Source organism: Melitaea cinxia, chromosome 18, assembly GCF_905220565.1.
Source record: "Melitaea cinxia chromosome 18, ilMelCinx1.1, whole genome shotgun sequence".
NCBI classification, from domain to species: domain Eukaryota; kingdom Metazoa; phylum Arthropoda; class Insecta; order Lepidoptera; family Nymphalidae; genus Melitaea; species Melitaea cinxia.
This window is the reverse complement of record NC_059411.1, coordinates 13842045-13856466: the sequence shown is the minus strand read 5'-3', so window position 1 is coordinate 13856466 and position 14422 is coordinate 13842045. Positions and strand designations below refer to the sequence as shown.

The window sequence follows — 14422 nt, the reverse complement described above, 5'->3', positions numbered from 1 at the left end:
CCTAGGCTCGACGCGAAAATCTAACCCACAACCCTCGGAGTAGAACAGGGTCACTATAAATTGCGCCAACAGGCAAGTCAAAGAAGATATTTGGATTTAGACCAATTTATATCTGAGCTGGATGAACGCCGTTGTGAGTCTCGTCTCATGTCAACATGTAAAGCTTTCGGTCCCGGTTGCTATTATCGTATAGATTGGATAGTGACATATTTGTGGTGCGGAACTTAACCGCCCAATACAGTGGAGCAGTGGAGCAGCTTAAGCTACAATCCTTTTTTTGTATGGAGAAGAGGCATTTTGGAGCTGTTGAACTTTTACAGACTTCTTCTTCTTCTTTGGCTTTAGCACCCTTGCGGAATTGCCAGTATCAGAGTAGATGTTTCAATGTTAATTTGAAATTAAATAACTTCTATGACAATGGTCGACATTTTTTTTATCTTTGATTTGATACAGACTAAAAAACAGACTGATTGTACTTAGTTTATTTGAGTATCATTTCTAATTAATACATTAAAGAACTTATTGCTATTTGCTCAAGTACTTAAAAATAAATTGAGTATAGATTTTTTTTTTCAAATTAAAATAAAGAATAAGTACTAAGGAAAAAATAATGATTGTTAATGGCATAACAATTACATTTAATTATGTAAATAATAAATAATATTCTATTGTGAAATGACGAAATAAATCTTTTTGGAGTTTATTCGAGTTTAATCCTTAAGAATCGACTTTCCTATAAGGCCCCGGTATGAAAAAAAATATGAGGAGTAAAATTTCCTGAACAAATGACCTTCTTAAGTTTCTCGTAACGCCATCTATCAGAACACTATTACGTTCCGATAGATGGCGTTATTTAATTCGTTTTTTTAGCATTTGATGTGGTATTAATTTGTGTGCTTTTACTTAGACTAGTAAATCTTTTTTGTGCTTATTTAGACAGTCAATCTGAAGGAGTAAACTCCAGTCGTGCGTCGGAGCTGACACACTTACTTTTTTTAAAGTCGTAAAGTAACTTATTTTAACTTAAATTCAATTTTATTCTAAAGATCAATAAATACGTCAATTTTGTTAGTCTCAATATCGACGATACATAACGTTTTTGAAAAATAATCTAGTACCTAATTTGATCGGTGTTAATGACATTGAATCAATTGAGATCAACCTGCTGCATTACTGCAATATGCAAGTGGTGAAAATCACGTAATCTCTTATAGCAACCTAGAAATAGCAATTAATCAGTAAAACTCACATCATTGTACACCTCTTTGTAGTAGTTTAAGCTACAAATTATACATTTTATTCTACGTGGCTTACCATGATTTTTATTTTATAACTCCCAATGTTTCATATTCAGTCATCCGTGATCATGGCGTCTATAGCTTCGCCGAAATTTCGGGTGTTTAAAAACTCACGGTAAGCCTCGTAGAATGAAAAGTGTACAAATCTTACGACTAAACTATACTTTAAACTACGAGAGGCGCGATAGGTGCGGCGACTACACCTGGAATCACAGCGCTCTTCTGTAAATCAACGCAGCAGCAGTTTGTTATTAAATGGTATTCCTCGCAAGAGTTCGCGTACAGGAACTTGCAGTTAGCTTTGCGGCACGAGAATGGCAGATCTGTAAAATGAAAATATTCGTAAGTACCTGTACTGTACATGTACTATCTTACAATTAGTAAATTTTGAGTTTGATTGATTGAGTTTGATGAAATACTTTTTCCAAAACAGTACTTAGGTAATGCTAACTTTCATTTTCTAAAAATAAAGGAATAATTGCGGGCCGGACAAAATATAAAAGGAATTTTATCATTATTTTTAATTTATTGAGCAACGAAATTATTATATTACCTACTTATTGTTTATTTACTGACCAATACTTTATATGTTTAAAGTTTTATTATTAAGAATATTAAAACATTTTACAAAACTTACATCCAGAATTCTCACAACAGCAGGAATCATGTGCTTGTTTATGATAACAGTAGCTGTATACCGATGAGTCACAGAGCGGGCAGCCAGGATGAGCTCCTGGGGGGCCCTCTAACCCTGGTTTATACCCTCCGTACTGTCCTCCATAATTATCGTTGTATTGCCCAGGATACTGTCCAGGATACACTCCCGAGCCTCCAGGGTACTGGCCTGGGTAATGTCCATAGGGGTATTGTGAGTAGCCACCTCCTAATAAATATTCCCAAATCTCTCTTATACCGAAACCTGTTGATGGGATGATGGATGGATGAAAGTGTATGATGAATGAAGTAAGCATGATATAAACAAGTATTTAGCATTACCATTTGCCATTGGTGGGTAGCAAAAATGTTAAATATTTAATGAAAAACTATTTATAAATACATAAAGATCAAATCCCTTGAAAGCGGCGCAGCACATTGCAATTTGAATAAGAGCAATAGATTGTGTGGGTGAGAGTAGTGATTCTAAATCTTTTTATTCCTTAACCATTTCAAAATTTGTCGATATTCAAAGACACGACGCGTTGGCGCAACGGTCACGCCACTGGTTTGTGGCTGTTGCGCTGGCAGTTGCGGGTTCGATCCCCGCGCATGACAAACATTTGTATTGGTCATACAGATGTTTGTCGTGATCTGGGTGTTGTGCAGTGCTTGTGGGTCATCCCACCGTGCCTCGGAGAGCACGTTAAGCCGTGGGTCCCGGTTGTTATCATGTACATTTGATTGCGATCGTCACTCATAGGTAGTAGGGAATATATCCGCTAGCCCGCATTGAAGCAGCGTAATGGATTAAGCTCTGATCCTTCTCCTACATGGGGAAAGAGGCCTATGCCCAGCAGTGGGATATTACAGGCTGGAGCAAAGACAAAAATTAGTGTAAATTTAAAGCTTTTTACCTGTCATATTAAGTGTATAACTAGCAATACCCGTGTGAATAATTCGCACTAAATATGTAAAAAATTTACCGACCGTCAATCTAGTTAACGTTGTTTCAAAATTGAAGCCGTCATATTTATTAATTTAATAATTAATTAACTTATGAAAACAAACGCAATAATAATTTATTTAGTTGAGGATGCCGGCAAGCAGTTATCTATAAAATGATAAATAATTTATGTGGATTTATTGTGAGGTTTTTTTCTAAAAAGGGAGGCAAACATCTTAACAATATAGTACCTATATGTAAATCAAGTCGGAGAAATACGCAAGCGAGACGAAAACTTTATATTTGCATCACAAAAATAATTAACGCCCAACGAAGTGGGCACGGATTGACTAGTATAAAATATTTTTAAGTGTCGAACAATCTAATAAGTAAATATCTTTATACTCAAAATATACAGTTATTATAAGCATATTTTTATTTCTATTGCGGTTTGCATTTGATACATTATAAACCAAATCCAAACCATGTTTGTCAAAAGATGTCGGCATATACTCCGTACGATAAGAAGTGCGTTTACTTGGTTTTATGTGAATCTAAAATGTTTTTAAAGTAAAACTTCTTTATGTACGCTTGACTTGGGGAGTAAGCTGATGAATGCGTGACGAGAGCGTTACGAAAAGTGTGATCGGGCGAGGCGAATGGAGCAAGAGAGAGTGGTGCAAGCACACACTCTTTCTCTCTTTATTAAATAGACAGTTACTTTTCGTATATCTAAGACACAGTGCAGGTCTATTGTGCTGAACTTTTACTGCAGTCGTGTGGTCTAAAGCGCACTCATTTTTACTTTCCTAATTTTTGGACAATGTTTTGAAAAAAACTTATTATAATTAAAAACAGAAAATACCTCAAATTCAATTGGCGTAGTAATCCTTAGAGATGTTGAAGTCATCTCTCACGCAACATTTTATACCTAGTTAGCACACAACTGTTGTCGTATTAAAATTAATTTATTAAATATTTTGTCACAATTAAAGACATACCTTATACATAGAAGTAGTATAAGGAAACACAGTAATTATAACAATAAAAACAACTAAGTACGATAATAACCTCTTGGTTTTGGTAATTATAATTTAAAAAAAAAAACATGCTTAACCTTGGTGATGTACTAAGTTTATTGTTTCCACTTTATTTTAGTTAAAATGGTCAGAGAAACTATATATCATTACATAGTATAAAACAAAGTCGCTTCCCGCTGTCTGTATGCTTAGATCTTTAAAACTACTACGCTACGGATTTTGATGCGGTTTTCTTTAGTAAATAGAGTGATTCCAGAGAAAGGTTTATCTAATACTATTAAACGAGCATTCATTTTTAGAAAATATCGTTTTATCCCAGTTTTTAGACAATGAGAAAATGGCTATAATATCGTTAGAATACGAAAGTAAATTTCGCAATCGTTAATAAAGTTGTTATAGCTCAGGTGGGAAATCGAAAAGACCGCGGTTCAAATACTCAAATATTCAGATCGATGTTTTTTCTTTCCTTTTGTAATTAAACTCGTTATTTTTTATTTAAATAGCCAGTTCTTATTTTAATTGGTATTTCCTTTTGGTTATTTTCTTTGTCAAAATCGAAAAATATTATTCATATTTTATCATTATTATTTTTTAATTATTTTTTTAATTTTGATTTTTTATATTTTATAAATACGTAATTCGTATGTAAATATGATTTTCAAAAAACACGATTTACTAAAAATACCGAGCTAAGTTTGGTCACCCAGGTAACTACCTAGGTATAATACGAGTACATGTATAAAATAGTAGAGGAACACTGGTAGTAACTTGCAACCGTGTGAGTCGAGGCAGGTCGCTAGTTATTATTATATTTAAAACTTGAGAGTTTTTGTACCATATTGTATAAATTAAAGTTTACTAAAATCACAATTTCCTGGTTATTTTATTGTTGTTTATCTTATGTGTGTGGAAGAGGATTAAGCTAGACTCTGATAAAAAACTTAATAATTAGTGTAATTTAATAATTAGCCTGCATGGACTATAGAAGGTTATTCGTAAAAAGGGGTAGAAAGTTTTTGCTTCATGTATTAATATACAGATTATAATAAGTCGTATGTATGTATGATGAATGAATGATGATATGATCAAAGCTGAATAAAATTTAAATAACGACATGATTCCAGTCACACAAACGTCACAAAGACCCAACCAACACCTGTGATCGATAGTAAAAAGCCAAAAAACCGTTAAGTTTTTAAATGTATTATTTTTTAATCACACCTGATGTTTAGCAGCAATTAAACAATAAATATTTATGTAAATATGCGTTTAAATGTTGAAACATGTATTACCGTTACGGGCTCCGTTTATCCTGTTTCGACTTATATCGTAATTGCTGAGCTCGACACCTATCGATCGACGGATTTTATTATAATACATAAATAAATATATATAAAACATAAACAACCACTACCATAAATATTTGTATGGGTTATACAACAATTCTCGTGAACGGGGATTGAACCCGTGATTGTCGCATCATTTCATTGTTGTGATCACTGCGCCTACGTCTTCCATTAAATGAATTTTATTGATAAAAAAATTATACAATTACATTCAATATGATGTTTTATTATGTCACACATAAAGCATATTATAATGTTTAATCGGTAGTTACAAAACACTTAATAAAAGGGAAAAAAAATAACGACAAAATTGTATTCGGTTTTATTTACGTATTTCAACAAAACAATAACAAATTAATTTATTACACTTTGAAGATTTAATAAGAATAAATAATATTTATTTCCAATAAAATAATTTAATTAGATTTTTGATAACTTTTATCAAAATAAAAATAATGGAAGAAATTTTTATGCTTCATATTCCTGTCTATAAAAAAAATCTAAGGGCATTTTCTTTGAGGTCATTTATTGAATAAATAAAATAATAATAAATATGAACTTACCATAGCTAACAGTTATAATGGCGGCGAAGGTTAAAATTGTTAGTTTTGACATTTTTCACTTTGTATGTTTGTTTGTCTACATGTGTATCGTTTCGCAGATGGGAATTGAATGTATATTATAAAAATGCGCGGCGCGGCTAAGACTTAGCTCGACTTACCGGTACCATCGCGTTCAAAATATCAAAATATATTAATTTAATTTATTATCGGTATTTATCTATATGTACTGACTTATAAAGCTGAAGAGTTTGTTTTATTTAACTAATTAAAAATAACACTGATTTCAAGCAGTGTTGTATTCCTGTGGTGAGAAAGGTGACCAGAGCTCCTGAGTGGGATTGGGGGTAGAGTTGGCAACGCGCTTGCGACGCTTCTGGTGTTGCAGGAGTCTATAAGCAACAGTAATCGCTTACCAAGAAGTGAGCCGTGCGCGTATTTGCCGACTTAGTTCTAGTTGATATATAAAAAAAAGTTAGTTAAAGAAAAATTATTTTTATTTGGATAGGTATTTACCGAGGATAAAATTTTAGTACGGGTTTTTCATAAATTAGCGTGGGTGTAAAAGCGGTACAGCTGTTGGTGTTTTACAAGCCGTTAAACTACATTAGAACAGCTTGGAGGGTTAACCTTCACCCCTTCTCCTATACTTTAAACTCGGTAATAATACATAATTTACCGTCTACAAATAATACCGTCTACAAACAATAGGAAAGTAGCATGACAGATTATTCTTCCATGTTTCTACATAGGAAAAGAAATTAGGCTCATAAGTGGGATATTATGATATGCGGGAAGATTTTCAAATACGTTTTATATATTTTTTATGAATAAAGTACCTTCTTCTAATACTAAAATTTACGAATTAGGAACGAGAGTTGCATGATTTTGTATATATGTATGCAATTTTTATTAACTACTGTAGGTTTTTGCTTATAATATGTAAATATCTGTGATAAGATATTTATTTATTTTTTAAATATATTCATTAATATCCGTTAGATTAGATAATACTTATAAAAAGGAAATTATTTAAAATTAAGGAAGTTAGTTTTCAAAGAATTAATTATACTTAATCATAAAAAAAAAATCCGCGCAGGGTACAGCTAGTTGTTCTTATAAAAAATGAAATATTATCTTATAAAACTTAAATTTTAACTTATAAAACCGGTATTGAAATAAATTATTAAATATTTTAATTTGTATTCGTATTTCAAAATGTTAAGATTAACGTGTAATCAAAAATGTTTAAAAGGATTTGCACATTTAAATTAATTAAACAACAGGTTAACACAATTAATTAACGCCATAAATAAGAATGAACGAAATTCTGATTTGTAAAGGAATGGCTATTTTTATTTTTAACTAAGTAAAAAAAAGTAGGAGGTTTTCAATTCGATTGTACATTTTTGTGTCTTAACTCATGACTTTACTGGGTGTACTGATTGTGATGATGTGTGGTCCGATTTCATTCTGACCGCGACCTAGCTCGAACTTTTTGAATTATCCCTAGTAATGCGTATCTATTTAAGTCGTTAATTTTTCAATCTATCTGCGTTGTATTACTTGTCGATGTAAACTAAGCTGCGTGGCTACGGCAATAAAGAATATAGCCACCCCCTCTCTTCCCGTGGGTGTCGTAAGAGGCGACTAAGGTATAACACAGTTCCGCTACCACCTTGGAACTTAAATAGCTAACCGATGGCGGGATAGCGAAGACGGGCAGCAGCGTTTTAGATGCGACAAAGCCAGTCCTGCACGCCATTTTTGACACTAGCTTGTGGAGGCCTATGTCCAGCAGTGGACTGCGATAGGCTGAAGTGATGATGATGGTAAACTAAAGTCGGTTTTTTTACGAGCAAAAAAATTTATTAACATAGCCGTTTGTGTGTTCGTCTGTACACGAAGTGCGTTACACTGGTCCAAGATCGAGGGTTAGTGCGTGTCCTTAACTCGTAATAGGGCCCGTTCTCTAGCAAATACCAATTATAAAGTATTACTAGTCATTCTAGGTACTAGAATTAATGTCGCATTTAGTTGCGGAATATTATATAATAGGTATACCTATTTATTTATACTTTAAGTTAGGTGCTAATGGTGGTTTCCACAGATTCAGTAAATCACTAGAAATTATATACGTAATGTATCGTGTCGTAATAAGTTCACAATAATACATCAAAGTGTTTATACAAAAAAAAGTTATAATATAATTAGATATACTAGAACAGTTGATATATAAATAAAGATATGATGATATAAATAAGCACGTTTAAAATATACACACGCTTGTTTGTTCCTAAGGTACTAACGTAATGCTTTTTTAAAATAAGTTTTAATATTACAGCCAGGCTTTAGGGGAGAATCTATTTATTTAATTATTTGGATTTATGACTTCTAAAAATGTCAAAGTAGCACGGATGATTAAGTTTCTATCACATACGATGGAAATATCAGCCTGTAACATCCCACTGCTGGGCATATGCCTCTTTCTCTATGTAGGAGAAAAAGGCACAGAATGAAAATATATCAAAAAGCTTTAAAAAAAGTAAGATGTCAGTTGTTATTCAACACGGATTTTTATTGAGGATTTTTGAAATGAGGTGATTTTAAATTACTTTATTTAAAAATCAAAATCATCACTTCAGCCTATCGCAGTCCACTGCTGGACATAGGCCTCCTACTCAAGTTCGCGCCAGACATAATGGCGCGACTCATGTGTTTTGCCCATAGTCACCATGCTGGGCATGCTGACCGCAGGGCTGGCTTTGTCGCATCGAAGACGCTGCTGCCCGTCTTCGGTCTGTGTATTTCAAAGCAGTTGGATGGTTATTCCGTCATCCGTCGGTTTTTTAAGTTCCAAGGAAGTAGTGGAACTGTGTTATCCCTTAGTCGCCTTTTACGACACCCACGGGAAGAGAGGGGGCGGCTATATTCTTAACTGCCATAGCCACACAGCTTATCAAAAAAAAAAAACAAAAAAAAAAATGATGATTAAATATTTTTTACCGTAGATTTCTTACGTCGTCAAGTGAAACAATAGGTACAACAGATACGACGAATTTTAATTAAAGGCGGAATTGACGTTACATGGTTTTTGCTACGAGGTAATTAAAATCAGTTTTAAGTTTGAGTTGTTATTGTATAAACAAAGTTTTGTTTTACATAATTTTTTAATTTATTTGTAGTGTATGTGTGCAATGATGCTCACGCTAGACGCTGATTGACGCTGACGCAGTTGGCATTGATAGGGTTGATTTCATGAATCGAAATAAATTAGTCCTTTTTTTTTCGAAAATCCTCGTTTTGCTAGTATTGGGCAGCCTGTAATGTTTACAGTCACATTCTTTGCGGAGTGATTTATGTGTGACGTATGTAAAATTGTGCATGGTATTTGTTTGAAAGTACCGGATATTCAAGATTGAAGTAACACGAATGAGTGTTCAGATAATTCTAATGAAAATCCTCCGATCCTCCTTCCGAGTTCCGAGGCCTGGGGTTTGATTCCTGCCTCGAGTACGCGTTTTTTTTAAAATGTCTAAATTAAGGTATGTACTATGTGTAAGTCATCTGTTCCTTGAAACACAGATATTGTGTACGTCGTATTTTGTAAAAAAAGAAAAATAGAACAAAGGATAAACAGGCTTTATAAAACAAGAATAGTTTGTGTGGTAATAGGTATGGGTGACGATCCGTTTGCGCAACGGTTGACGCACTGACTGTTGCGCAAGCGCTCGCGGGTTCGATTCCCGCTCACGACGGACATATATATCGACCATATAGATGTTAGTCGTGGTCTGGGCGTTGTGTTTGTGTATTGTGTGTTTCCGGACCCCCAGCACAGGAGAAAATCCTACTGGGGGATCTTTCGAGTGTGTAGCGTTTATTAATATTGAAAAAAAAAAAGTTTATGTGTTGTTTTTAATTCATAAGGTTTATTTTCAATTCTACTACAAATACTGCTGCTTTCAATTAGTGTGACGGGTAACAGGTAGCCATAACTACTCCTTAGGTATTACTTATGTTGGACCACAAAGCTTGCTTATGATATTAAGAACGACGATAGTAAAAAGTACAATTAGAGGAAGGTGCAGAAAGGCGGTCTTATCTCTAAAAGAGCGATGACTTCCAGACAATCTTTAGATATAGGACAGTGCATACATGTGATGTTAGCAACAGACGGACCGTACGCTTGTTTGCTCCCCCAGTGCTATAAAAATATACATAACTATAATATAAATTTACAATAGTTATTTATTTAAAAACATAAAATGAAACTATAACATTGAAATAATAATATATTATATATGTATATATATATATAATATAATAATATATTCTACGAGATGGTTGATACAAGACTTTATAAAATATGTATTATAATAATTTAATTGAAAAATAATCAAATTGATGAGTCGATGATTACACTGTTCCCGCATTCCATGCATTCTTCCTTCGTAAGCTGAACTCTTGCTTTACGGCATGGTAACTCTACTTGTTACTATATAAGTAACTATTTCTATTGCAGATAGTCCAGTCCATAATAATTAACAACAACCAAATATGATAAGTTGTCATTGAGAGATAAAAAGAATCAAACAATATTACTTTCTCATGTTAATTAATGTCGAAAAAATCAAAAAACATTTCGCGACATTTACTTTTGTTATATCACTAAAAGAAAACATCTTTTAAAATGAGTGTCTAAGTTAATTCGTTAATGTTTTCATACAGGTACGTATGGGACTTGTAAAAACACAGTTCATTTATTATTCCGCGTTATGTTAATTTGTGTAATACTCTTGAGTTATTACGCCCGCATATAAGTGTTTGTGATTTCAACAGTTTTTTTTAGATTAAGTGTGTTGTTACTATGTTATTCTAGGTTAATGTACAATGAATATTCAAATACGCTGTTTACAAACAAAAAATTATACGTTCAGATAAAAGACAGATAATTTTTGTTATGGTAGGTTAAAGTATTTTTTGTTGATTTTTTTTTGAGGTTGTCCTCCAAAATAGTGCATATTTAGTTAATATTCCGACATTTTAGACGTTTTAGTCCGATTTCAGTGATTATGCTGCTGCAGTTCTAATCTTAACCAAAAGTTCGTAGCTTGAAATCTGAGTTAGCACTTACAAGTTGTGGTTGCAAGAGTGGTGGTGTTTTTTTTCGAAACTAAAAATAACAACTTAAATTAATCGATGAAATACACATTTTTAGGTATAAAAATTAAAAAATATTCGTCAGATCTTGCTCAAAGTTATGAAGTAACAAATATAAAAAAAAAAAACAAATTGAGAATCTCCTCTTATTTGATGTCGGTTGAAAATATTGGCTTTTCTTTTTTCTTTCTTTCTTTCTTTTCTTTCTTTTTAATTAAAGAAATACCAATTTGAATGTTTAAATTTTTTTTTGAAGTTATGTCTTCTAATATAGCATACCTTAGCTATACAGAAAGACCATGTTTGGTCATCAAGTGATCAGCCCATACAGCCCATCTTTGTAAAGGTAGGCTCTATATTTAGAGCGGCTAATGTCAGGGTCCAGAGGTGTATGACCGAGGTACCGTAACTAAAAACCTGTTGAGATCGCGTTCGTTTTGAGATTAGTGCTCACTGATGGATTTTTATATTATAACTAGCTGACCCCGCAAACGTTGTTTTCCATATATGTTATTAATCCCCTTATTACCCCCCCCCCCTCCCTTATAACTTAGAGGTATGAAAAATAGATGTTGGCCGATTCTCAGACCTACCCGATATACACACAAAATTTTCTAAAAATCGGTCCAGCTGTTTCGGAGGAATATTTTAACTAACATTGTGACACGAGAATTTATGTAATATAAGATTATGCATTAATTATGGTTGTTAATAAAACGTAACCGCTAGCAAAGCTAAATAAGTAAATAAATAATTAAATTATTATCATCATTACAGCCTATACAGTCCACTGCTGGACATAAGCCTCCACAAGTTTACGACAAAAATAACGTGAACTCATGTGTTTTGCCCATAGTCACCACGCTGGGCAGGCGGGTTGGTGACCGTGAAATTATTATATTTAATGTTAATGTTTTTATTGTGTTTTATTTTTTTTACGTAACGGTAAGTGAAGTTAGGTGGTCACCAGCGAGTTTCGTTTTTTGTTCATACATATAACAATATTTTTTCTCTTTTAAGCAGTGTTGTGTTCCTGTGAGTAAGGTGAACAGATTTCCTGGGGGGATTGGGGGTAGGGTCGATAACGTGCTTGCGATGCTCTTGCTGTTGCAGGCATCTATAAGGTACGGTAATTGCTTACCATCTGGAGATCCAAATGCTTATTTGCCAACCTAATCGTATAAAAAAACCTGTCACCTTGTCTATGTGTAACATGCTTAAGAAACGTTATAAAATAAAAGACTGACAGCTTCCAATAGAATATTAATAAGTTTAGGCTGTTGAACAGTTCATGGATACAAAAACTGACGTATAGCCGACGTCAGATTAGTATCAAATAACTTGACTGGATGTGCATTTCGATTTACGTAATAAAAAATGTTGTAACACAATCTATGAGCTCGACTTTAAATACTGTTACACTTATTTATATATTTTTATATGTAGGTATACAAAAAACCGTTAGACGTTGGAACAGACGGGTCCTGGAGTGGAGACCGCGTCTTGGCAAACGCAGTGTTGGGACGTCCTCCGGCCCGTTGGACCGACGATCTACGTTAGATTGCCGGTGTAAGCTAGATGAGGATTGCGGAAAACCGGGACGCCTGGCGCGAATTTGGGGAGGCATATGTCTAGCAGTGGACTGTGATAGGCTGAACTGACAGACTAATAAAAAAAATGGTTGTCTGTAAAGTCAGTTTATGGACGATAGTTTTACGTGATAACGTCATAAAGAAACATTGATGAAATATTGCTTACTTTGAATTGAATTATCACTGAATTATTTCGAAATTCTAGCTCTGATGTCACGACAGAAGAGAGATAAATGTTTCACAAGCCAAGGCTTGGGTCGATCGTGACTCTATCGCTTGTTCCGCGCTCTCGCTTCCACGCTCAGGCTCAGGCGGAACGTGACACTTTTTCGTGCGTGCAGCCGGTGTTCATCGATTTATTAGACGTTATTACGTCAAAAATATTTATTGTTTTGTTTTTAAATGAGATGTGAATTATCTCAAATTTGTGTACTGTTAAGAATGAATTATGTTGGTTGTTCTCTCCTATATCTATATATCTCTCTTAGCTCTTGTAATAAAAGAATTCTAAATCAGTTTTTGTATTCATTTATTTTTAAGTAATGAACTTATCTTTATAACGTTTACAGTATTTTTATAATTATAATAACATTATTTTTCTCATAAATTGTACTGGTAACATTTTGACCAACTGAATAATTCTAAACTTTTTGTCTCTTAACACATTAAATTCTAAATGTTTTGTCTCCTAACACATTAAATTCTAAACGTTTTGTCTCCTAACACATTAAGTATTTTACTGTAATTATATTGTAATTTAATTTATCTTTCAAATAGTTGTATTAATAATTGCGTTTGTTTTTCATTTAACATCGATAAGTAAAATCACTACGTAGTCAAAAAAATAGTCAATTAAATACACATTATTAGGAATAACTCAAAAAGTACTCATAACTAAACGAAAATAATTATTAAATTATTGGAGTTGTCAAGGAACTCCGATAATATAAATGGCAAATAATTATAATTATTAAAATTGGTACCATGTAAAAAGTTTTGAGGTGACACAAAAAATACAGTCTATTAGAGAACCTCCTCATTTTCTCGAAGTTGTTTAAAAATAATTAGTCTATAAGTCATATATTATTATATTGTAAGTTAGTTTTGGATTTAATCATCCGTGGATCAATCATGGATCACCGTTTTAGCTCTTAAAATTTTATAACCGTTTTAAAATGATAAAAATTGTTCTATTTAGATTTTGTAGTTCATTTAAATATTTATAACCGACTTCAAAAAAGGAGGAGGTTACTCAATTCAACTGTATATATATTATTTTATTTATTTTATACTTTATTGTACACCACAAATATATTACAAATAAAGGATAAAGATAGTTACAGACAGTGAAGTACAATGGGCGGACTTATGGCTAATTAGCCATTTCTTCCAGACAACCCAGGCATAAAAAGGAAACTTATTATCTAAATTGGGTAGGTGGTGTAGATGTATAATAAACTTACATACAAATGTCTACATTCTAATACTTATAATAAAATAAAGAATTTATTATTATTATCAGTATTATAATAAAAAATACATAAATAAATAAAAAGAAGAATAAAAATATAATATACATATATTCTAACATAAACTAATAAAGTATGCGAGCAATGAACGTAAATTGAAGATAACAATTAAATGAAATGATAAAAACACAAATATACATATACATATATTACAAACAAAATGAGAAAAAAAAAGAAAAGAAATTGTACCATATTACACGAAATCGTCCCCATCTTAAGATAATAATTCTTAACGTGTATTTATATTATAATGTATGTTCGGGAATAACTTCGTCGTTTATGAACCGATTTTGA

At 32.7% G+C, this 14422-nt stretch overlaps 1 protein-coding gene across 1 annotated transcript; it reads right to left on the bottom strand.

The window, feature by feature from the left end:
* Positions 1 to 467: 467 nt before the first annotated feature.
* LOC123662142 lies at positions 468 to 5899 on the bottom strand. Its single transcript, XM_045597027.1, has 4 exons — positions 5848 to 5899; positions 5237 to 5287; positions 1936 to 2217; positions 468 to 1621 (listed from the first exon to the last, which is right to left on the bottom strand). The coding sequence occupies exons 1-4, from the start codon at positions 5897 to 5899 to the stop codon at positions 1464 to 1466; spliced, it is 543 nt and encodes a 180-aa protein (XP_045452983.1). The 3' UTR covers positions 468 to 1463.
* Positions 5900 to 14422: the final 8523 nt, after the last annotated feature.